This window comes from Protomyctophum bolini (genome assembly GCF_963924005.1).
Source record: "Protomyctophum bolini genome assembly, chromosome: 1".
NCBI classification, from domain to species: domain Eukaryota; kingdom Metazoa; phylum Chordata; class Actinopteri; order Myctophiformes; family Myctophidae; genus Protomyctophum; species Protomyctophum bolini.
The window spans coordinates 15616203-15642729 of NC_137862.1; the positions used below are offsets into that span (position 1 = coordinate 15616203).

A 26527-nucleotide genomic window follows, 5' to 3' on the forward strand; every position below is an offset into this window, starting at 1 on the left:
GCCGTGGTCACCAGCAGAACTACAACTCCACTATACACACACTACAACTTTCAACACACCCAGGCCAGCCAGCACAACAACACACAGGCTCACACTCAGTGACACCTGGACCCTGTCGTTCACCGTTCATATCGGTAAGTCACGATAGTAGTTTTTTGACTGTGTAGATACATGTAAAGGTGTTTTCTTTTGCACTGCTCGGGCAGAGCTGTCATTCTGACATTAGCCTCGGAAACCGCAGGCGTTTATTCTGACATTAACAACTCAGCTGTGCGTGTGTTGTAATGACTAATGACTAACGCACGCACGCACAGCCACACTGCTGCAGAAACTAAAGTATATAGATATCTATAAAGTAGTATGGAGACTTTACAATGTCCAGCGAAGACGTGTGTGTAGCGTGTGTCACTGTGTGTGTCGAGCGAGAGAGAGAGAGAGAGAGAGAGAGAGAGAGAGAGAAGGGGGAGAGAGAGATCTCCTATCGTCATGGTGGTGGTGGTGATGGTTCTGAAATGACAGCGACCTCACCACTCAAGCTCACTCTGTGTCGGGGAGTATTGAGGAATTGTAGTTGAGTGTTTGAATAGTATTTTTTAATTTTTAATTTCAAACAAAAGTTGTTCATAACAAACTCTAGAGGTGTGAATGTCTATCGACGACTCCATCCATCCACCCCCCCCCCCCCCTCTCAGTCTCTCTCTTCAGCGTCACGACGGCAGCAGCGTTCGAGTCCCGTGGCTCCTCATAAATAAAGTGGTGATTTAAGGAGGAGGAACACGTGCGGTGCCGGTCTCTTAACAGCAAACACACGCGTCTTAAATCCAAACTAATGAGCCACGCGTGTTTCTTTTTTTATTTCTTTATATTCGAGTCGACGAACATTCTCTTTTTACCGGAGGCAGGCAGGGAGCGCGTCTCGTCTGGCTGCCACAACCTCTCTCTCTCTCTTTCTCTCTCTCTCTCTCTCCGATAAGTAACGCTAAAAGGTTGCCTATTAAATGCCTGTATAGGTCTGAGGCCATTTGCTTTGAGAAGATGAAGAGGATACTTGTGGAAGTGTTCGCCTACGACAGGCACAAAGGAAAGGAGGGGCAACCCCCTCTTTTGAAATCCTAAAATCAGAGGTTAGGCAAGATTTCCCCTGGTTATGTTCTGAACTTCTGAGTGAGTCTGACGAAATTATTTTACATTTAGAAATGTCAAAATATTGGATTACTTAAGCTGCACTTTCAGGGCAACTCCAGTGAAGTTCAAGGGAAACTGTGAAGTGATGGAAATGGAATACACTGACCTGACACCTGCCATTTCTATAATTATGCATAGATATAGCCTAAAATTTCAAACGGCAGCCTTTCTGGTATTCTATATGTAAACTAAAGCATATAAAACCATAGACTCCAGAAGGTGTGAATTTAGCCGCATGATCATGCAGAAAGTGAGAGAAACCGCCTATGTACAGAAGACAACTTTTCTCAGTCTGAGGCCCCAGTCTCACTAGGGGCCATTAGGTTATGGGCTGGCTGTTAGCGATCAAGCAAGGCTTATTTAGTTGAATTGGCTCACTACCACTCTGTTCATAAGTTGCATTAATGTCTGTTTGTCTGGCTGGCCAGTGATTGCGTTTATCTTGTATTTTTATTTACGGGGTAAGATAAGGCTTCAGGACACCGCCTATTTATTTGAGCATCCAGGCATGCTAAAAAATAAACAAGTGGCCAAAGAGTTCCACTTCAGGCCACAGATATGATAGTTCAAGTTCAATAGGCCAAAATGGACAGTAAACAAAGAACCTGTATAATGCCAATGGTGGTAGAGAACAAAAGCCACAGTGCATTCCTGACAGGCTATTGTGGGACCCAGATTCAGGTGTGTCATGGTGCGTTGCTATTCGTCAGTATTTGTTAACTAAGGAAAAGTGTGGTTGGACAACATTTTGAGAGACTGTGTTTGGAATGGCATTGACAAACTTACTTATTTTGTTTTTTGAGTATCTTGTCAACAATGAGTGAGATGCAACTATCCTTGATGAGGCCTTTTTGGTCCTAAACATGTAGAATGGGTGTCATGGCTTCAGTTGGCTTAATGAAAATGGAAAGTAGTAAATTGCTCAGACTCAGAGGTAGTTTTGAGATCATTGGCAAGTAGAATCCCATGTGCGTTTATTAGTCAACAGTTTTTCTGTTTAAAATGTCAAAACATAGTGTAGTTCAATGAAGATCAATCCATTTGCTATCACAGTGTTATAAGATGTTTACATAGGATTGTGTGCAAAGAACAATTTATGCAAACCCCACTCTTTTACAGGAGTGACCTGGCCATTTTTATTCAAGGAATAGGGTATTATGTAGCTCATATTTTCACTCCTCGCATCATATTCAATCCATGGCAATGAGCAGTGTGTGAAACCAGTTGAGGAGAACTACTCTAGAGAGGCTCTAGTAGTCTCAGTGGTGTGTTCTACCATGTTACGCTATATACAGTATGTTGGAGCCAAAGATGATGACAAGATGACAGGAAATGGGGAGAGAGAGATGACATGAAGCGTAGCAAAGTTACAGGATTTGAACCTGCAACACACTGTCAGGCTGGATTAGCAGCCTAGGTGCCCGGACATCTAGACTCTACACCAGCCGTCAGGGCCTAGAGTGGTTATTTCATTCAATGACCACACACGTGCACATGCAGTGCGTGTGGGAGTGAATAATATTATGGAATATACTCTCCGAAAAATCCTAGAACACACCGCTGTATAGTCTAATGAAACCACACGGGAAATGGCGAGAATGAAAGCAACTCTCAACAGAGCCTGTTTCCCACTGGAGCCACTGGAATAGCTTTAATGTGCTTTGACACGGTTTATACTAGTGTCAGAAGCTCAGAACTCAGTTGGAGGGAAGAAATGCTGTTCTTCCACAAGGAAATCCATCACCATAGTCCATAGACACCATAGACAATAGACAAGACGTGCAAACGCGGGAAGCGAACGCAGCTCGTAAATTGCAATAACAACAATTAGAATAAATTACGTACTTTTTTTTGTTTTGTTTTGTTTTTTTAAGTTCTCTTTTTTTCTACGTTTTCTTTTTTTAAAGATTTTGTTTTAATTATTATTATTATTTTAAAATTTTCTTTTTTTTTAAGGTTTCTTTTTTTTGTTAGTTTTCTACTGTGTGTGTGTGTGTGTGTGTGTGTGTGTGTGCATGTGTGCGTGTGTGTGTGTATTTTTGAGTGGTGCAACCACTCCAAGGAACAGCAATGTCCGTGTCCGTGTGTCAGCTATGTGTCCGAGTCCATGTGTTCAGCTATGTGTCCGACTGTCCGTGTGTTCACCTATGTGTCCATGTGACGTTAATGAGCACCAGTACTAGGTGCGCTGTTGTGGGGGGGGGGGGGGGGGGGGGAGTTGCACCACTCATTTCACAATTCACATGGGTGTGATTTTTGTTTGTGACCCGCCCTCTGGTGGCAGACAGACAGTTTTGCTTCCATAGTAAGCTGCTCAGTGCATTCGCAATAAAGGCGAGAGGGAGCCATTATAGTGGGGTCACAGCAGAGAAGCTTCTGATAGTATGCACCTTTTTATATATTGTACAATTATTCAGTAATCATGTGGATAATGTAATCCACACATGATGCATCACATGATGAAGGTTGACATTTTGAGTATAGTTACTTACTCAGATTTTGCACTTTGCAAGTCACTCTGGATAATAGCAGCTGTTAAATGCCCAAATTGTCCTCTGACTGATTGGTGATCAGTGCTGCAGCCTTTGTGTCTTTATTTCACTGATACTCTGGTCTGGAGTAATATGTGAGCATGTAGTGGTGCAGCAACCTGTGTGTGGACACGTTGGCAGGATACTGTTTATCAATCAAACATGGCGTTCAAACCTTTTTGACTAGGCTTGGGTGGTATGTGTTTGTTCATACCTTCATAACTTACTGACAGTTCCCCAGGGTAGATGGTGGTATGACAACAAAACAAGAAAACTATCACCAGCTAGACTGCAGCGCTGGTGATAGAAGTCATTGTAGCATTGTCAAGCCTAGGATACGATACAAGTAATAGTAAGAAAGTAGCCTATGGAAACAGCGGTTCCCGAGCCATGAGGCCCAGCTCAGGAGCCTATAATAAACAGAGCCATCTCCTGTTCCCGTGGCATGAGGCAGCTTCATGTGCAAGTGCACCCCCTGGACATGACTATAGTACAGTATGTCACAGGGACTTGACAAAACTTTGATACTGAGTGCCAAGCAGGGAGGCATTGGGTACCATTTTTATAGTCTTTGGTATGACTTGGCCAGGGAACACTCTAACCACAAGGCCACTGAGCTGGTCCTAGGCTACAATACTGTGTGTCTAATTGGCATACTTTGACAAGTCCTGAGTTTAAATATTATGGCCCATAGAATGACTAGAAGGGAAATCAGCACCCTCTGAGCGTGTGTGTGTGTGTGTGTGTGTGTGTGTGTGTGTGTGTGTGTGTGTGTGTGTTTCTTCCTCCAAATACTTTGTTTGATGAGGGGGGAGGGGCAGAATACGATCAGCAATCAAACACAAATGTTTGATCAAACCATGTGACTCCCATTGGAAAAGCATTGTGGTGGCCCAAAAATACAAAAACAGACCAAACATTTGCTTGATTGGTGTTTGGTAGATGTGAATGAGGCCTAATACTTACACTTAATTGACTGAGTTATTAATTCATCTTTAACCCCCCTTCACTGCTGGTGTTCGACTCATGCTCATCTCGAAGAAAAAAAAATCACCTCTGTGTGAAGTGAGGGGCGCTCTTATCATCGTACATCATCTCATATTGGCCAATCAGAAGGCCTGTTGCTTGTTGTCATATTTGACCCAACTTTCATTGTCAATGGCAAATATTGAGACGTGTGGGGACAAGATTTGGCAGACATTTGACCAAATTCTTCCTTTCATTGTCAATGGCAAATATTGAGACGTGTGCGGTCAAAAGTTGTATATAGGAGGGGCTAGCGCCCCTCAAAAACAGAAGTCGAGAAATCTTGAAAAAGGCTATGATTTTGTTCTATACATATATTTCTGTAATGGATTTTTCTAAAACGTTATAAACGTTACTGTAATGTCATAAAAGGGAACCGTACGAGTGCACTGCATGTCTCTCGTCGGCGTCTATTTATAACTCGGCGTAGTGTTATTATGGATCCCACCGGAGCCCTGCTGTGATTGGCCAGTAGTTGACGGCCAAGATGATTCAAGAAATGCCATCAGCTCCCTCAAGCCTTTCCTCTCGATCATCTTGGCCGTCAACTCTGCGCACACTATATGCATTGTGCATGTGCAAGCAGGAAGTAAACAACCGCTCACCTGGTCCACTCTCTATCCTTTATAACTCTATGAACTCTATGCATCTCACACAACGAGACAGCATCTGATGTCGTCAACAGCGTTGACAACAGAATCCCATGTGAAACAACCGCTCACTATTTTAAAGCCTCTGAACACAAGAAGAGTTAGCCTTGCGTAGCCACCTTTATTTTTGCAATGGCAGATTCATTGGACTACGCAAAGCTAGTGAATCCTACTGTTATAGCCTACGGATTAAACAACAGTTCTGTTTAATAAACACATGTTTACAAAATAAAGTATTTTTTATATTGGCTTTGATACAAATTCTAAACATGCAGCTGCAAGAACCTGTGGTGCTGAATGCAGTCAATGCACTGTTGCGCTCTCCTGTCAAGTGTCAATTGATGTGCATGCGCAGCCAAAAAAAGATCGGCACATCGGTAAATGGCCGCGACACGTCGACTCGCCAAATGCTGAGTCGTTCACATCCCTACTTCATTCCACCCACGAAAAATAATTCATGATCGCTGAGTAAAAAAAAGCTAGAAACACAGAGCGGGTCATAGCACGCCGCCTCCTCCCATAGGATTCCATTGTGTGGAGATATCCCGCTGGCCCCCATAGGCAAGCAAGACTTGTTTTTTCCCGGTCACGTGATCCAAACTTGTACAAAGTAATACATTTCAAAATCGTCCTACAGTCTCAATAAAACAAAACTCTGGCTTCTCTTGTTTAGCAGGAAAATACTAAATAAATGTACTATGGAAACTCGGGATCAGTGGCGTGCACAGATGGTGGTGATGCTACACTGTACAGTATGTGGAACATCAATTCTTGATAAAAAGCTTCTAATATATTATTTATGCCCCAAAATCTATAAATCTCACACACTATTACTAACTAACACAGCATTATCCTCAGTGTTAAGCAATTAGCACTCTATACATTGTCATACAATGGTGTCGGATGGCAACACTATGCAGCACATTGTGTGCTTGTAGATCTGCTATTTTTTACTTTCGCCTATAATAACATGCCCAAAATAGGGACGCCTGTTTGAAAGTGGTTAGTTTAACACTGAGTAAAATAAATTAGTAATTACCACTGAGGATGTTACTGTGTACTGTACAGTGTACACCTTCTGTATCTCTATTGACAGATCAGACTTTCCCCAGAGGAATTGGCAATTCTGCATAATTATTGTCTGTGACCGGTCCTGTTGAGAAGCTGCCGTCACTCTTGTACTAATACTAGTGGGATTTCTATTTCTATTTGTGTTGTTATCGTATTTGGGTTCATTTCTCGAAAACTAACTCTTCAACCTGTTGCTCACATTAAGGCAGAACTAATGGTTTGAAATGTTAACTGGGTTTTCCTTTGCTGCTGCTTAGTGACACAGTTTACTTAGACAGGGGTGGCCCCAGTGCATCAATTCATCAGGTTTTTCTAACCCCTGTAACATTAAAGCATGTATTAATGCAAGATGGAATGTTTTGTCATGTTGGGCCCATGTTGACAAAATTAGGAAAAGTGTAGTCGAAATTTACTAGCATTACGCATTTGGCTGGTGGCTATTTTCTATATCGCACCCACCCTTCCCTTAGCAGTGGCATCCTCGTGTGTGTGTGTGTGTGTGTGTGTGTGTGTGTGTGTGTGTGTGTGTGTGTGTGTGTGTGTGTGTGTGTGTGTGCGTGCGTGCGTGCGTGCGTCATCTGTGTGCAACCTCCCACATATACTACGCTAGCAGGCAGGCTCACAGTGGTGAGTTATGCAAGTGTGGTGGTGTGTGTTTTGAACAGGAAGAGGCACCTGCCTGGTGGCTGCCAGTTGGCTTCTTTGCTGCACATGGTAAAGCAATTGCCAATAGGTAATTGATGTTGCTGAATGTATTCCAGAGTCAGACCTTCCTGACCTAGTCATTATCTGGCTGTTTGGAAGCCTCTGTTGACTCTGGTCATGCTTGCTGCTGACTGAGTAGTACAGACCTCTGTTAACCTACAGTGATACGACACAGTTGGGGAAAATACACTGTGATCAACTATTAACAAAAAAGAAGAAAAGACAAAAATAGATTTACATTAAAAAAGAGGGTGCTTGAAGGATGGACTGACACGCCTAATCACAAATTCAACTGCACAGGATTGGTTTCGGGGGAAGACCTGCACTAAACAATTTTTCTATAGTGGTTTAGTCTGATAAGCAGTTTTCAAACTGCCTAACCTAACCTGAGCTTAAATTGGACCTTATACACCAGTTTGTTCTGATAAGGAATTGCTTTGAACTTTTATATTTCTCTCTCTCTATGCAGGGCCCCATAATGGATCTACTGTAACACCATAGACTGCGGTGATCCCCAACTTGGATTTGATCGGTGACTCTCAGAGGGCTGCAGTCTGGCCCTCCAGTCTCTGCCACCATGGACTTCTTTGATGACTCCAACCTGTTTGTTGGAGGGCTGGAGGGGCTGGACGAGGAGGGCTTCGCCTCAGGACCATCACTAGTGGACGAACTGAACCTCAGTGCTGACTTTGAGCCCCTCCAAGTAGAGCCGCTTGGACCAGGGAAACGTCACCAAGGCTTGATGCCCCCAACCTCCTCAACGTCCTCCCAGCAGCCCCTTCATGGCTACGAACAACAGCAGTTGGGTCACTATAACGCCATCAAGGCCCAAATCCCCATGGGCCAGCCATTTCATGGCTCAGGGGGCACCAGTGACGGAGCAGGAGGAGGTGGCATTATGGCACAGCAACATGGTCAGTATCATGGCACCTCCATTGCACAAGCTCCACAGTCTAATGGGATGTTCTGTAACAGTGGCAGCCCTATGTGGGGAAACCAAGACCAGAATGGGAATATGTACCTCCCCTTATCTCAGCAGCAGCAGCCGCAGCAGCTTCATCAACGTCATCAGCAGCAACTTCACGACCAGCAACTTCAGCGTAGACAGCAACAACTACAACAGCAGCAACACCACCCCTGTCATCAACAACAACAACAGCAACAACAGCGATTGCAACAACTGCAAAATCACCATCAGCAGATGATGAACCAACGTCAGCATCACCAAATGAACCCTCAGGCTCTGGCCGTACAACAACAGCAGCAGCAGCAGCATCACAACTTTCCCTTTCACCCAGGCAGCCATCTGCAGAGCCAAGTACACCACAGTCAGCCACTGATTCAACAACAGCTCACTATAGGAGGAGCTCGCTTCCACTCCAGAGCTGAGCCTACATCCGGTGATCTGCCCAGTAAGTCATATATGGAGAGTCAGAATGGCTCTCTTGGTTTGACTCCTCTACAACAGCACCAGCAGCAGCAAGGTGGTTACCAGTTGGCAAGGGGAGGTCAAACCTTCCCCGGGTCGGGACCTGAAGACCCCAGCCTGTCCTTTTCCATGCAGTCGTCGTCTATGGTTCACACCCTACCCGTATGTTCCGTAACCTCCGCCACAGCCTACCAGCCCTCTCAGTACCCTGCCTACCCAGGAGAGCCTGAAATACCCAGACTGAGTCAGCAGAATCTTCCCTCAGCCTCTGTACCCAGATCGACCACCACTGCTCTCCATACTTCCACAGTGCCTGAGCTGTCAGGGCCTGGGTGTGATTTTACAGCCCCACCAAGTATGGGCCATCGCCTTCAACAGCAGCCACCTCAGGCCCTTGTCAGCCAGGCCAAGGAATGTCCTTATCGCCCCCTGCACTGCTCGGGACAGACCCCGGGGAGCTACAACTCCACTGAAATGTTTGGTCAAGATATATGCGGCTACCCCAGCATGGCTGGCCAGCTGCCCCCTGAGCAGCCCCAGAGCTGCGGGGCCACAGCCAGTGTCCCTGCCATCACCACCTCCTCCACCACCACTATTAATGGATACCAGGGCATGGAGTCACTGTCAGCAGAGGCTCAGGGCAGGGACTTTGAGGGCCTGGAGGCTCCTGACCTGCTGCCTGACCTGTTGCCCCAGCTGGAAGCTGCACTCAGCCAACAGGATGAGTCTAACTGCTCCTGGGATGGCAGCCAGGAGGAAGGGGAGGACAGGAAGCCCCCACTTTTGGATTACCAGGAAGAAAAGGTAATGAATTAACACATGGATGTTTTCTGTTGTTGTCTGAAGAAAAGGTAATGAATTACCATGGATGTTTTCTGTTGTTGTCTGTAACGGATGTATTGGCTGAAATTGAGAACATGTAGTTTCTAAGTACATGATCACACCACTGTGTCCTTTTTCAGCAGTTTTCAATGGTTTGGCCACGGCAGGTGCATGTCATTGTTGTCACCCTCTGACTGTGTCCAGTAGTCTTTTACTAATTAGAACCTCAACCTACTAATCAAATTGTTACACAATATGTTACACACAAATTGCTACAGTATGTTACACACAAATTGCTACAGTAATGTTACACACACAATATTACAGTACACACACATTGCTACAGTATGTTACACTTACAATACATTACATACAATACAACACTGCTCCCTCTGACATTTTTGGAAAGTTGGTTATAACTACAAATTGATGTCATTCTGAACTTCTGATTGCTGGTCTCAGAACCTTCCCTCAGAACTCTTACACCCCAGATGTCCTGACTGTCTGTAAACTGGAAAGTCTGTCTGAAACAGCATTTTGTTTTGGATGTTATAAGGAGCATAACCAATGAGAATAATGTCATGCACCGTATGCTCTTGCCCTGTGTACTTGTCTATTAGCAATGCTGACAGATGTTACCTAGTATTTGATTATGAAAAATAATGTGATCTAATGCAGTATAACTCAGACTTAAGGAGGCTTTTTCTGACTTATTATGCAGTATCGCTCTGTCATGCACTGCTACTATGTGATTCTCACTTTTTCATGCAATTCCCCCCAAGGCCATGCAGTATATTTATGTAAAGTCATACATGTTCCAGTGTGTTGAAGCTGAGATATTGATATTGCTATCTAAGCTGAGTTTCACATACAGTATGTACAGTATATGAAAGCCACTTGTGTTCTGGTTCACCACAGCATAAGGCTAATCATTGGAATCAGAGCGGAGCAGGGATAATTACTTGTTGAACGACTGGGCAAATTAGTCGTTACAAGTGCGTTTGCTAAATTAATACAGCTGTACAACAGTGGAATAGGAAGAGGGAAAAGAGGGCTCTCCTTGTGCTATGTATGACAGAGGGCAGCCAGTCACCCATGTAATGTTTAACTAACTAGCCCAGATAGAGAGCGTGGTGCGGGACTGACTGGTGGGAACCTGCAATCAGTGGTGGTGTGCTCTTAAGTGGGGGAGGGCGGAGAGGTTGGCGTTGGGAACCTCCTGGTGAAAAATGATAATGATCTGCCTGGCCTGTCTACCCGCCCCGCGAGCCGACAGGAGGTCGGACTGATTAGGATGAGAGTGGCAGGAGCGTCTTCACCAGGACTTAGCTGTAAGCATACTTAGGGCTATATCAAGATGTGGGTCAGGGCAAGCCAGAGGCACTTGCACACTGCCCCGGCTGGAGAGCAGTGCGTGGGGGGAGGTTGTTCGCTCACTTGCTTGTTCGCTCGCTTGATGTTGTGTGGCCGCTATTGCGGTTTCCATGTGACTTTGTGTGTGCGTAAGCGTGTGCGCACGTGTGAGTGGGGGGAGAGTGGCGGTGTAGAGAGAGAGAGAGAGATAGAGAGAGAGAGAGCTCAGTGAAGGAGAGCACTTGAGAGCGGGGGAGGGGTTGAGGGACAGACAGGGAGAGAACTGAGAGAGAGACAGAGAGAGATGGAGGGGGAGGTTGGGAGAATGCATTAGCTGGCTGTGACAGGCTTGAGGCGGTTCTTGGAGCACAGTTGGCCTGTAATGTTGTAGCATCCTCCAAGCTCAGAGGCAACGCAGCAGCACCACACACAAGCATGAGCACTGCCTAACCCATTGGTCCTCAACATGGGGTTCCGGGGTCCTCAGGGGGGTTGCAGGGCGGCCCCTACAAAATCTTTATCTATTAATATTGCATCAAAATCTGTTTAACCATTTTAACCCTATATTGTATACTTCACATAATTATACTTTATGTAAAACCCCCAAAATTTCAAAAAATTGCCTACAAGCTCACAATGCCTAGCAAAAGCGATGCAATGTGAGCTTGTAGGCTATTGTTGCATTAGCACAACATTTTCAAATGGGGGTCCATTGCTAAATACATGGGGGTTCATATATATATATATATATATATATATATATATACCGGTGTATATATATATATATGGTGCTTTTTCTGCCTATACACTGACATGCAGCACAGGTTCACCCATTGGACTCTATTAGTCATCAGAGCCTATGTGGTACGCCGCACGCGCCTTAATTACTTGGCTGTCACCGGCCTAATGTGTGGGTTCCTGACATGAAAATGTCATGCTGAATGGTGAGAGAGCCGGCCTTGAGAACTGCAGTCCCCAGTTGTCCCAGCCAGGTACGATTCCAGGCCTAGCCAACAATGTGTCGGTCGGATATGACTTGCCTAGCCTAGCCTATGTTCCATTTTCAATGTCTGTGTCGTGTGGGACAGTTCATGTTATATTTTAAGGACATGCTAACATGGCATAGGTCACAGTATGAAGCAAGCATTTTTCAGACCACAATTTTTTAGGAGCTGGATCTTCTGATCCGGTCACTGCTGCCCATGTCTAGCTGGCTGCCATGTTAGGGAATTAATTTGTGTTATTAGTACGACATGGCTCAGCAGGAGTATCTAACCGAGCGGTCTGTATGCAGAGCTAATCTTGCAAACTGCTGTACCAGTGCCACATTCATTTTAGCCAATGCCAATAGGCCATACCTTTTCAGTGGCCTTTTGGTTAGTGTCTGCTCTGACACTGGGAGGTTGGGGTTCGATTCCCCGGCCGGGTCATACCAAATGCTATAAAAATGGAACCCATTGCCTCCCTGCTTAGCACTCAGCATCAAGGGTTGGATTGGGGTAACTCCTTCCGACATACTAGATTCATATCAGAAATTAGTATTTAACATTGCCATTGCCATGTTATGGGCGCTCGGGTGGTGCAGTGGTCAAGTAACTGCCCAGGGGTTCAAATCCACCACGGTTTGGGGGAGTGAAGCCGGACAGGGAGGGGCATTTGTCACTGCACTTATACTCCTACGGGCTGGGACAGAACCTGTCAACATGGAGTGCTGGGTGAGAGGAGTAGTCCTTCCCGGTGGGGGCTCCTCTCTGGCAGGTGAAACAGTAGGAACAGTGCAGTTACAGCACAGAAATGTGTGTGTGGGGGGAATTCATTTGCATGACTAAATTGTAATTGTAAAAAAGAATTTAAATTAAATTACTACTCTAAATAAAATAAAAACAGGAATAAAATATAATAATAATAATATGACCCAATTCATACGTTCATATGTGGATGTACTCAAGAACGATGCAGGAGTGCAAAGTACCAACGAACTGGCCAGATGTGTATGGAGAACCGGGATGACTGGATTTTTTTGCATTTCCTGATATAAGTAAGAAGTAACAGACAGTATTGAACAACAAGTTTTACATGCGACAGTGATGACATAAGTAACTGCCATGTTGCAGTCAGTGTATTAAGGTTGTGTTAAAAATAAACACAAATGTCTGCTACTACAACAAACAAGCGTGCATGTGTTCAGAAGTTATTGACACTCCACTCAACTGGCTCTTTAAGTTCCTATGCGGTCCCATACATTGGCCATAGTTTTACAAATGATTACAAAGTAATATTTTGTCAGGTGAAAGAAGCGCTGTCTCTGTTGTGTTCTTGTCTCCGTTGAGTTATTTTTTTCACCCTCTGTAATGTGTATATTTCTGTGTCAAAACCTTGCGGCCATTGTTTGCGTTCGTTTCCTACTTTATGTTCGTGGTTCAATCATTGTGTTTTGTTGTGGCTTTGCTGCTGCTGTCCATGCAGTTGGCTCATAACATTAGCTGTGAGCTGTCTGTCTGCCACGCTCCCCTATCTTGGCTGCACTGCGCTGTTTCACCCGCGTAAGTTATATAGAGTGACGTTTGAACATTGCAAACGTGTCAAATAACTGTAGTATGCGCCGTGTCTGGGACTTGGAGTGAGCTCTTTCCCGTGAGTGTGAGATCTTCTCTGCTTCATTGCTCTGCACTGTCTGCAGCCTGCGTGGCTGCCAGGGATATTTGCCGTTGCTTGCTGTCTCATTGGCCAGAGGCCAACTACGATGGGCAACCAATCACGAAGAGGACGCTACTATGATGACTAGGTCGTCTACATTTCATGAGCTTTTATTTGTCAGGTTTCACCTGACAAAAAGATGCTGTTTTAGTAAGCTAAAACATCTATAGGCCAATATATATTTTTTATTGCCTCTATTATTGGTAGGAAAGTAGGCTGACAGGAAATGGGGAGAGAGATGGAGAGTGACACGCAGCAAAGGCTGTCGACTCGAGACTCGAACCCACAACACACTGTCAGGCTACATTGTAGCTTAGGTGCCCGGACCGCTGCTACCGTACGCCTGCGTTCTGGGCCTCAATGAACATCATTTAACATTCTCCCACCAAACCCTGCTTTCCTCTAACGTGTCAACCAGGTCTTTGCGTAGTTTACCCTCAGTTAAAAGCATAAGGGATAGTTACGGTACATCAAATCCCATAAATACTAATTGTTCTGTTGGCAATGACTCACTAGTTGCCACAGTACAGTAGCCAATATTATGATTAAATTAGTGTTTATGTTCAGTCCTGCTTTTGACAACTTAACACAGTTGTTCTCAGCCACCTTCATGTCATGAATCCCCAAATTCATACATATCAGCGCGCCAAATCCTATTTGAAAATGATTGTGTGTCAGGGACCCCCAATTTCCCATAAAGGATTCTTCTTGTTAGATTAGATTTAGTTCTACAAATGTCTATAATGCACCTATTATCTTAATAGTCATTCTGATACTTTTCTCTCATTGGGCTGGTGAAGTCAAATATTCTTTAGGTGGTGGTCAATTTGGGTGACTTGGCATGAAAAAGTTTGAGAACCACTGACGTAGACGACAACAATGCTGCTTGGTGCTGGTAGTAGTGGACATAGATTGTACACCCAATCGGCCTTATTTGGCCACCCCACAAACGCCCTAATTGAAGTATAGGGCGGTGAAAACTGCATGCGTGTAGACTGAGACCTCTCCCTGTCTGTGTCAACATCTAGCCCTGTGTTGATGCCTACTGGCTGACTGCGCTATTCATGTTCACTGGTGTGTGAAGAGCCCGCTGATGGTCTGTTTGCTGAACAGGCAAGGCATCGGGGGAGGGCTGCTCGCTCTTCACTCCCCTACAGTGTATGTGGCTAATTAGGATTTCTGACTGTCCTGACGTTCCACATGCAGCTGTGGCCAGTTCTCGGGAGATCAAGATTGATTTGTGCCGCCTGCTTTGCTATGTTTTCAAAGGTTGAAAGTGGGATGAGGCACTAACATAAAGCATCCTTTATCCATGCACGTTGAAGTATGTAGTACACTTGTTGAAATTCGTACATTATGACGGTGTAGTAGTTGCTGATCACATGAACCCTATAGCATCCCTATTCTGGGTATGTCAGACAGTAATGAAAAAAGGAAGTGGACCAGGATGGGATTTTGCGATCGTGTCTAGTTCCGGTTCCTGTGGGACTGCAACTCCGGTGATGTTACACTAGTAGCAATCTGAGAATCCCATCGTCAAATATTCGGGAAAACAGCGCCTCCGCTGTTGTTCCTCGAAATTAGACTCTGGGGGCAAGCTCTGTTTAGAATTTCGATCAACCGGAAAAGGCCCTTGCTTTTCCGCCGAGTTCCACTACTACCGCTGTGCCGCACTGTTTTCATTCCTACTTTCAACCATTCCTTTGCGGAACAAAACATGGATGTAACGGAGGAGGAAATTTTTGCTAGTGTGCTAAGGAGAGTTGCTGTTCTACACAATGTTGAACATATCAAACCGCTTCAGCACATTTGTTTGAAATATTTAATCGATCGACGAGATGTTTTATTATGTTTACCTACTGGTTTTGGAAAAAGCCTCGTATATCAAGTAGGGATGTCAGTAACGGATAGTTTCCCAACCGGTTAGCCGACAGGATTAACCGGGTCATTAACGGATAGTGGTTGATTTTTTTCTTTTTTTTAATAGGCTACCCCAAATGTAATATGCATGTATAGGCTACATAATTAAAGTTGGTAGACGAATGGTATACATTTATTTATGCTCCTTTTTTAAAAGACAAACAAAAAAGCAACATTTAACAATATAAATAAATTGTTGTAGGCTTAATCATCAATAAACATCGCATCTGCGCGTCTACAGTAGTCCTACAGAGGTCCGCCGGTTCTAGTCCAAAACATAAATAAATCCAGTCCAGATCTGAGCAACTTATACCTATAAAGCCACTGGACGCATGGGCTAAGCCTTTTTTTATTATTAAGGAAGATCAGCAAGCATGTCACCGTGTTCCGTTTGTTGACTTTTCGCTGACGAGAAAACCCTCAAACATCGATAGCACATGGCTAACTTGATAGCCGTAAGCCGTGCCAGTGTGGGGAGACGGATAAGAGGAGGAAGCGGCAGCGGCTGTAAACGTTCTCCCTCCAGGCCAAATGGCCAATAATGGAATTAATAATGCCAAGTAGGTCTCTGCATTTATACGGTTGACATGTGTTCATCTCGTCTCGCTGTCACTCGCTTACATTTCGACTACCGCAAGTCCGCAAAGCTACCCTTGTAGCCAACTAGCCAGAAGTACAACAGAGAACTTTGGGACATTGAGGGGGCAGAAAACCGAGCCAGAGCGCTGTTCATGCAGCCTGGAGTGTGACAAGCTGGGCGGCGCAAATAAGAACAATTTTAGGCATGTGTGCAACATGACAACTGTTTTAAAGTATTGTACAGTGACAAGTACAGTCTCTGTAATGTTTATGTTGTACTATTACTAAAAACGATCTAAAATAAAGGGATTTAAGATCAGAACACGTATTTATTATTATGCAAATTAATCGTTAAAGCTGATAAAAAATATCCGGATGTTTTTTAACGGTCGGCTAACCGGTTAGCCGGTTGTTTGGTGTTTGTTGACCAGAGGAAGCCATGTTCAATAATAAGAAGCGTGTATAGGTTTGCTTCCAGCAGTGGGACGAAATTTCCTAGCCGCACACACATGTAAATCCCGCCCACTAAATGTGATTGGGTGATTGCGCGGCTGACTTCCTGAACTACAGCGTCCATACTTGTAGGCCAGTGATACGTTTCTTTCTACTGCTTGCCGACAGACTAGTTGACGCGAGGCAACAGTCTGTCTTGAGAGACTACACTAGTAGTGGTGTTCGTTGATTCCCCACCCCAAAAAAACAAAAAATAATAACTCGTCCAATTCATCCTTGGCAGTGAGGGCTTTTGCTAAAAAATAACTTGTCCAACTGTCCAACTCGTCTTTGGCAGAAAACTTAATTAACGTGTTTTTATGAAATCCCATGGCGCCAGGAATGCTTTTAACGTGTTTTTGAGCTTAGTATTAATTAATAATCATCTCGCTCATATTTACCGCAAAGCAGGGCTCCCGGTCGCTAGGCAACGCTTGGCTCGAAGTCTCAAATCTCGCGCCCGCCCACAATGCTGGGGCCGCCCGACCCCAGCTCAGATTGAGCTGGGTTGAACAACGCAATGATGTTAGCGGCTCAATACTAAATGCCAGTTACCGCTTGGTTACAATATTCATGCTTCTAAAGACTTAAATAGACGATGATGACATTAGCTATAGCCGATCCTCGCTAGCTGTTTTTTTTGGGGGTGGGGGGGGGGTGGAAGCGGTCTTGTTCTCCAAGCGAAATAGAACCATAGTCTATGCTTGAAGCCAATTACAGGCAAACGGTACTGTGGGGAATATCAAACCCTTGCGGCTTCCACTGCGCAAAAAGCATGGAATACGGATGTGTATAATTATATGAAACTCACGTTAAACTCGTCAAACTCCCGTAAACTACCGAATTGTACCATTTTACCGTATATTACTGTATATGCCTGCTAAACTTGAGGTTTACGGGCAAATCTAGTGCCCATAATTGCCCATTAACTCCTCTTTTCACGCAGTGTTCGCAGTCTGGCAAGTCTCCTATCTCTGTGAACAAACAGACTGGCATCATTGAAATAAAAGTCAAATAAGACCCTGGCCAGACTGGAAGTGAGAAAAAGACAATCATAGCCAATCAGAATGGAATATGAAAAATCTGAGTGATAACATGTTACTTGACTCCAAAGATACAGTATGTACTGATTTTTGTGTGAGTTTTGGACAGAATAGAGTAGTATCAAAACGTGTCTTTTTTGCTTCTAATTTAAGCCTTTAGCAAACAGTCTTATCCAGACTGAGTGCCTTACAAGTGAGAAATCAGAGTAAAATCAATGGGGTAAATGGTTAAGGGAAATTGAGGCCCAATGCATTACAATGGCAGCGATGGTGCGGTGCGGGCGCTTTCCTCCTCCGCTCTGATCGCCACTTTGGAATATTTTTCGAGCGGTGCCTCCGCTCCATTATGGACCTATGTGTGTCCCTATGTATACACGTCCCAGTACAGTAATATTGTGAATTTGTCATACAGATTGATTGATTGATTGAATACTTTATTGGTCAGAAATGTAAACGGCACGTGTGTGGTACAGTCAGACATTAAAGCTAAATAAGTTATGGGAATTTACATTGTGGTCCTATGTATTCAATTCATCAACATAGCATACAAAAGTTAACACAATAATACATGTCATCATTACATTTAACTCTGCTTTTGGTTTCATAAGTAAGTAAGTAAGCCATAGGGCCATAGTGTTTCTGTAGCGTGAGGCAGCTTGATGTACAAGCACACCCCCTGGACATGACATCACGCTGGTATGTTGCAGGGAGTATTAACCCCAATCCAACCCTTGATGCTGAGTGCCAAGCAGGGGGGTCTCTTTGACCGTCACCTGGCCGGGAATCGAACCCCCAACCTCCCAGTCTCAGGGCGGACACTCTAACCACAAGGCCACTGAGCTGTTTTTAAGTGGTGCAACCACTTCATTAAGGAGTTTTGTGTGTCACTGTTGCGCAGCCAAACACACACACACACACACACACACACACACACACACACGCACGCACGCACGCACGCACGCACACAGACACACACACAGACACACACAGACACACATATTAACTGTATATATGATGATTTTGGGTGTGACAGTACAGTACAGTACAGTACAGTACAGTACAGTACAGTACAGTACAGTACAGTACAGTAGAGGGACCCCCTGGGGACGCCCACACGGTAACTCTTTCATTTCTCGACCGTTTCGGACGTGGGGCGGCTCGCTGGAACCGGGCCGGCATCCCGGGCGTGTTCCTGTGGGCTCCACTTTCTTCACACGGGTGTGATTTTTGGTCTCATGATACTGTAGATATTATTTCAGGCCAATCTAGAAAGAAACCAGTGATTCACATCCAGGTCAGGGCATTCCACATTTTGATGGCAGAGCATCAAAATGAGAACTTTCCCATGTTTGTTCTAAATTTGGGTGGTACCAGATCATGGACGCTCTCTCTGGTGTTGTTGCTGTGGGTGTCACTCACTTTGGAAAAGTAGTTTGACAAGTATGAGGGCATTAAGGGCACTGAGTCGACTGAAAGAATTTAAACAGTAACACTGCACAATGAAAGCCAAATATTTTCATTTCTTGAGGGAAGAAAATGAATATACACCATTTGTACTGAATTACAGACACTGTCACTGAAATAATTAAATGTGTCCTCCTCAGTGGGTTCCATGGAGAATAACTTCTTATTGTGTTGCTTATTCAGAGCGAACATGCTCTCCTCTTCCCCCTCACTGTCTTACTGGAGTCTGTGCTGATGTGATGACAGACATTTTCAGCCAAGCTCTATTTGGACTAGTACTGTTCACATTTTTGCTCAGACTGACTTCTCCACAGAGAGCGGCTTTGTTCACGTGGAGCATGCTGTTTGTGGACCGGAGAGGAATATATTTACATTTCTTAAAAAAACAAAACCTTGATTGATTTTATGCAGACAGGAGAGACAATTAATTATAACAATAAGTGTAACAAAGAGGTCTGCACCTGTATTACTATAATAATATTCATGACAACCAGACGAAAAAAAGAAAAAAACAACCTGATCCTTAAAAAAAGCAATGCTGATTTTAGAGGGGGGTATAAGTAACTCTCTAGTTACATAAATTCAGCCTAATAAGTCCCATGATCAACATAATATTAAAGGTATTGACCAGGTTTCCCTTCCTTGTAGCAAAGCCATTTCCTAAAATAATACATTTCAGTAATTTAACTTATGGCCAATTCCAATTGGTAGTCTGTCAGTGCCAGTATCCGAGAGCCTGCCTTCCGCCTGTATTGAATGTTCGGGGATGTTTCTTGGCATCAACTTTGTGTGGGCCTGCAGTGCCAGTGTAACCAATACCACTGTGTGTAACTTGTGATGGTGCGAAACAGAAGCTTTCAAGTGACCGTCCAGAGATTTTAAACCATTCATTCATTGCCTTTTTAACATTCTAAAACAGTCAAAACAGCAAGCTTGTAATGTTTGAAATATTTGAAATATTCAAAGGTTATTGAAAAATGCATGAAATTCTGTGTTTGACACTTAAGGGAAACACCTTCGCATTTCTAGTTTTTGTCTTCTATCAAGCAGTGCAAAGTTTTTTGACTAACCAATTTGCTTTACATTGCGTCCTTTGCAATCAATGTGACTATTGCACTTGCATTGAAACAACTGTTCTACCTCCTTAAGTGTGCAAGGCACTTAACCTCCAACCAACTTGCCTTCCTGTGAAGGAAGGCAGTGCTGAGGAAAAGCATATTTGCTCAGCAAACCTCTGCCTGGATAAATTATGGTTAGAAAAAGGTAGTATAAAATACCACTTCTCAATAAAATAAAATAAATACTGCCAGCACTTTAAGCATGTGTGAATCATCCTAAGAATATTTGTTCAGTAATTACTGTATTTTGTGGATATACTAGCCAAGTTTCCTATTTTATTTGAAGTTGGCAAACTTTGCAGTTTTGTTGTATACTACTGCCTTACCCGTTATGTACAGTGTGGTGTGGGTAATGCGATATAGATCTTATTGATTGGGAGGGAACTGTTAACGGATGATCTTGGGAAGTTGGGTTGGGCACAAAATTAATGTTATTATATAAGATAGATAGATAGATAGATACTGTAGATGATAGATCTGTCATTAACTGTCATTGCATCTCTGTATGTATTTATCATTCAACACGGGATGGCGGTCATTGTGCTGTCTGCGTCACGGTATTTACGCGCATGAACTGGCTACTGGACTTTATGCATGTGGCTCGACTGTTGGACTCGAAAAACCCTGTTGTATTTGTCTGGTACGGCGAAGGAGGTGGTGGAGGAGAGGAGTGTGTCTCCCGCATTTTATTTTTATATATGATGAGAGATATGATGATTGCAAAGTTGGGGAGTTCCTTGCAGCACATCAAGACTAAGCCCCCCACAGTGTAGTGATAAGCTTTTCTCGTGTTTGTGTTCTTGACCTCTTAATTATGCATGTAGTTATATTCTGAACAGAGCTACTGTATGTGGATGAAGAAAGTCTGAGAGGCAACAGCAACACACTGACAGAACACAGCTTGTTTCTTTTTCTTTCAGAGTGAACCTTTTCTGTGTTCCATCTGTATTCATCCCTATTGTGTTATTGCCTAAGTCATGCAATCACTTTACTGATAACTCGGGCTTCACCATATAGGTAAATGTTAAGCATGGTAGGAAATACGAGCCACCGGTACAATGCTGTTGACAGTTTGCCTACCATAGTTTGTCACTGTCAGGTAAATGTATCCATGAGAGGTTCTTTTTTATTTATAAATCATATTTGGCTTGTGAAATATGTGCAAATATGTGAATGTACAGTATTAGCCAATAGCCACTGTGACCAATGGACACAAAAAGTAGGCTAACTGTTGTGATGTTGTTAAGTTAGGACCGTGTGCAGAATACATGTATTTGATTAATATATTTAATATTGATCAATACATGTAGTAGCCCATTCTTTGCCCATGGTTTCGGACTACATAATGTATAGCTCCTGTTGTGCTCATCATCTCAGTTGATCCCCCACAATTCCTTCATGCCAAAGGGGGCTCCTAGAATATTTGAACCACATGCCGGTATTTAATATTTTATGGCCCTGCAATGTAAGCAACGTCAGACAGACTGGACTATAGTTGATTTGTCCGTTTTTCTAAGCTGATGTTCAGTCTCACGTAATCTCATGTGGGGTCAGGTGCTTCCCACGTGGGACCATATCAGACTGACACTGTCACATTGTAAATTAAGTCTTTCCTTTAGATATCCTTTAGATATTAATTCATTTTCACATGTGGATTTAATTTGGTGCAGTTTGTGTTGCCTGTATGATGATGATATGAAATTGCCAATTGTCATTGTTGTAAAATTATTGTACACTGCCAGCTGTTTTATACATACGCAATATTTAGCTTGAATCAGCAGACATAAAATCAAAGTATTTGCGCCTATGCCATGATCAAAAGGTGGAGGCTGGGGTGGAGGAGGCAGCTAAGCAGCAGTGGATGCGAAGCAGGCAGCAAGACAAGCAGAGATCTAAAAGCAAAGCCATATTTAAAGGAACCAATCTGATTATGGTATAAGTGTGACGTCATGACCAGCAGAGCTGTGAATGGGGAATAGGAAGCTAGGCTGATTGAAACAATCAGCTGACTGACAGCCGATTACAGCTGAAGCGTGCAAGACTCCCGTGTCCTGCATGAACGAATGCTATGCTCCATTTTTAATTAGCGAATATTTGTGAATGATATTATTTGTGATGTGCTAAAGCAGTAATTGCATATCATACAACGTACAGCTCATAATATTCTCGTAATTCCTCTCCCTTCTTTTTGGTCAGTATTGCACGTCTACAAAGGCACCACCTGGTTAAATAAATAGAAATATGTGTGTGCCAGAACGGAGCAGACCTGAAGAGTGAAGACTGAGCTGTATTTCGCTAACAGGCCCCCGACAGTGAGACAGAGCAGGTGTCTGCTTCCTGCCTGCCTGCATCAGCCGGCACTGGCTTGGGATTTATTCTCTCACTGGATAGCACCACACCACTCACTCTCCCCTCGCTCCCCTCCACTGGCCTCCGGGCTGTGTGCGTGCGTGCGTGTGTGTGTATCTGTTTGTGTGGGCGGGTGACACCATAATATGAGCGTGTGTTTTGTATGTGCGTGTCAAGCTCAGGGGGTCGGGGGGGTGTCTGTCTGTCTAGCCCCCCCCACCCCCACAAACACACACGCACACTGAATTGCTGGCTTTGTCGCTTCCTAACCTTCCACAGTAAGGTTTATATAACTCCCAGCCAGACAGGCAGACAGGCAGTCAGGCAGCTCCACGGCCAGCCCTGAAACCTGACACCACGTCACTCCTCAGAAGGGGGAGGGCCGGCCACTCCCCCAGCCCCCACCGCTGGGAAACCTTCTCCCACTGTGGCTGTGTCGTGATAGGCTGCCACAGTCACACGTCGTCACGCACGCACGCACGCACGGAAGCGCACACACACAGTCACACACACACACACACACACACACACACACACACACACACACACACACACACACGCACACACATGCACATAGTGTCTCTGTCACTTGCTTTCAGTCTCTCTCTCTCTCTGTGCTGTTTCTCCATGCATCTCTCTGTGCTTCTTTCTCTTTGTCTATCTTTCTCTCATCCACTCCCTGCTTTACACTCAGTCCTCTCTGTTCCTCGTGCTCCCTCTCTGTATGTCTCTCTATCTCTGTCTGACACACACACACACACACACACACACACGAGCTCCCCCTGTCAGTATCCGGTCTCATCTGTCTGTCTGTTTGGAGAGCTGCCAGAAAGGAGGCAGGGATAAGTAAGGGGTCAAAGCAACAGGAAGTCAGAGAGAGGCTGGTGCAGGGTGGGCAGGAAGGGGAGGTCTTAGGGTGGGTGGGGCATTGAGATGTTGGGGGGGGGGGGGGGGGGGGGGGGCAGGAGGAGGAGTAGGAAGTGGAGAGAGTTGAACTTGGACTGAATCTGTTGGGAGCATGTGGGAACGCTGCCAGCCCCAAACTACACAGTAGGTCAGAATATAAAGCATTCTCTCTTGCTCGCTATTCTACTTTTCTTTGTGCACATCTATCTCACTCTACTCTCTTATTTTCCTTTTTTTTAGGAGGGGGGGGGGGCGTGCTGGGTTTGGGGTGAGTGTGATTTCGGCAGTCAATACATGCCCCCCCCCTCCCCTGTGCGTGTGTGTGACTGTGTGTCACTGTGTGTGTCACTGTGTGCGTGTGTGTATCTTGAATGAGAGGCTTTGTGGCCTCAGGTTAACCTTGTTGCTGACAAAAAGACCTGGGGGAAAAGCGAAAGACAAGCCCACCGTCTGGCTACTAAGTGTTCTGCACCCGGGACACAGTTTGAAGGATAGAACTGATGATGAAGCCCTGGTCATCTGTTAGGCTCTTAGCATGACTAAGGCATTGTCCTTGTTTATGGTTGACACACCAGTCAGCGTTGAGACTGAATCACTAAACTCCACGTTACACGAATGTCCCAAATGTGGAGCAGAGAAAAGACATGTGGAACAGGAAGCCGGAGGTTAGATTTGTCCTTGTATTTGCGGTTGACACACAGCGGCCACCGTGCATTACAGTGCATTTTGATTTTGAATGAACTTTTAAATGTCGGCTGCTGATTAGTTTGTGTTGTCACAGAGATGGCAGTTGCCTCATAGGTTACTTATTTGTTTCTAGCTCAAACAGGTTTTCTCAGTTGATTCAAGGAAGAAAGACGTCTGGTTTGTCAGTTTCCATGGACGCAGACGTCATTAATCAAGGATTTGTTGAAAAGTTTAGCATTGAGTTCTGTTTCACAACCTTCAGTGTCCTGAGAGAAGGACAAATAATGCATTAAACTAAAGTTCAGTGTTTTAGACACTCCAGACCATCACTCACTGTGTACTGTAGCCTGACTCAGCATGCATGCCGCTGCACAATCCCACGAGGTATGGTGAGAAAAATGGAATAGTATGCCGGGGAATCAGGTAGTTGTGGCATCATCACACAAAACAAAATGCACCGCCCCTACCTGGCAGATTCACTGGAGAACCCACTGGGGCTGGAGGACCCGCAAGGACACGTTTCATCTATTCCTTTTATTTATTTTAGATATACCGGTATATCAATTTGAAAAGAGTGTCCCTTTGAGAACTTTTTTGTGGTATTTTCCACCCTCCTTTTTCACACCAAATCTCTTCTCTTAAAATAGCTGATCTGTAAGCTTACAACACGTTGGCAATGTGACGCGTTGTAAAGTTGGAGATCTGCTACTTTGGCCGACTGTTCATCTATTTCGAATGAGGACGCTAGAGCAGTGGTTCCCAAAGTTTGGTTCGGGGGCCCCCCAGGGGTCCTTCAGGCAGTTCCAGGGGGTCCCCAGCTAAATGATAGTTTGGAACCAAATGGGCTCTTATTGGTCTGTAACTCTGAGAGTGTAGAAATGGAACCAAATGGACCCATTGGTCTGTAACTCAGAGTGTAGAAATGGAACCAAATGGACCCTAACGGGTTAGTTTGGTTCCATTTGTACACTCTAAGAGTTAAATTAACATTTATTTTACAATATAAATTGGGATCTCAGAGATAGAAATCCCATTAAATGGGGGTCCGTAGAATATTGCATGCCATACTGAGGGTCCTGAGTCCATTACAATGGTTGAGAATCACTGCTAGAGCCGTAAAAATCTTCTCTTATGGGGGTCCCTGGCATGTCTTTTCAAATGGGGGTCCGCAGGCATGATAAGTGTCAATTTGGCGGTCGTTGACATGAAAAGGTTTGGGAACCGCTGTGCTAGAGGGTTTGTGTGGTTCACTTCAACTGCACAAAGCGACCCATTAGTCTGCCCCTCAACCTTGAACCGCCAGCGTGTCTTGAATGCAGTGTCTGATGTTAAGCGTAGTGCAACTTGGTGGCTTAATGCTGTGAAGTCGCTGAACCCTGTCATTTGGTTTACTGCTCACAAGGGCTGAGCAAATATGGCTTCATCAGCATCAACATAACATTTGTACAGACGTGGGCAATTGCCAGGCAAATTGGCTCATTTGTAGGAGAAAAAGGACAAATAAGCATGCGTGCGCGTCGGATCCATATGTAGTCTAACAAATAAATAATATTTTTTAATTGCTGGATTAAATGACATTAAAGAAAGAGGACGTATAGGGCCTTAGTCCTCCTCCCAGCCCAAATCACACCTTGGAAAGCATGAGTGTCTATTTCAAACAAAGTGTTTTTTGACTGGAGGGTCATATTTTGACAGCAGGAATTGCCTGTCATAATTTGACCCCCCAGTATCAGGATGTATTAGGATGTTGATATTCATTCATCAGCCAACACTCCCCACTCACAGGTAGTACCCCCCCCCCTCCCCCCCAGAGAGGACGTATAGGGCCTTACTTAAGACACTTTACATATAGAGCAGAAAACCGACAGAGATCCACCCAGAGCAAGCAATATTGCGACAGTGGTAACGAAAAACTCCCCCTTAGGAAGAAACGTCAAGTAGAACCCGACTCTAGGGTGGGCGGCCATCTGCCTCCACCGTGGTTGTGAAGCTTTGGAAATGTGCCTCCTGCTGATTCCTCTCGCCCGTCACTCAGTTCTGGTCTTTTTCGTGCGTGTGTGCGTGTGTGTGTAAGATTTCCTAGAAAGGGGTGCCATCATGTTTGCTGGTCCCCTTCCCAGCAAGCCAAATTACGTCATGATGACATTATGATGATGATGATGCCTCTGGTGACGTTCAGGACTAGGCCAGATCACAGGCCATATGGGGATGATCTTTACGTCATTTCCAGGACGTCTTCACCAGTTGAAATAATACAGCTTATTCTGAGCCAGATCTGACTAGTTATGATATGACTTAAGTTGATCAGGCCTCGATCAGACTCCCTCTGATTCATCCAGGATGTCGGTCTTAGTGGGCAGAACTTATGTTGGTTGGAATCAGGTGATATTATGGGCCAGATCTGACTAGTCTTGGTTTGACTTGATCTGGCCCCACTCGAGACGCCACTAATTCGCCCAGGTCCTGACCGTGCTTGCTGGGTTTCCTTGGTGTCAGGCTT

At 44.6% G+C, this 26527-nt stretch overlaps 1 protein-coding gene across 8 annotated transcripts in view; it reads left to right on the forward strand.

Annotated features, from left to right (window-relative positions):
• chd9 (chromodomain helicase DNA binding protein 9) overlaps positions 1 to 26527 on the forward strand; it is a 137643-nt gene continuing 111116 nt past the window's right edge. For 6 of the 8 annotated variants that reach the window (XM_080761440.1, XM_080761442.1, XM_080761445.1 and 3 more), the window contains exons 1-2: positions 1 to 134; positions 7638 to 9401. In XM_080761440.1, coding sequence (XP_080617566.1) covers positions 7746 to 9401 — 1656 coding nt within the window. In that variant the 5' untranslated portion in view covers positions 1 to 134; positions 7638 to 7745. Of the gene's footprint in view, positions 135 to 1087; positions 1165 to 7637; positions 9402 to 23467; positions 23489 to 26527 lie in introns of those variants that run through there. The other 2 variants (XM_080761441.1, XM_080761448.1) reach the window with 2 other exon arrangements.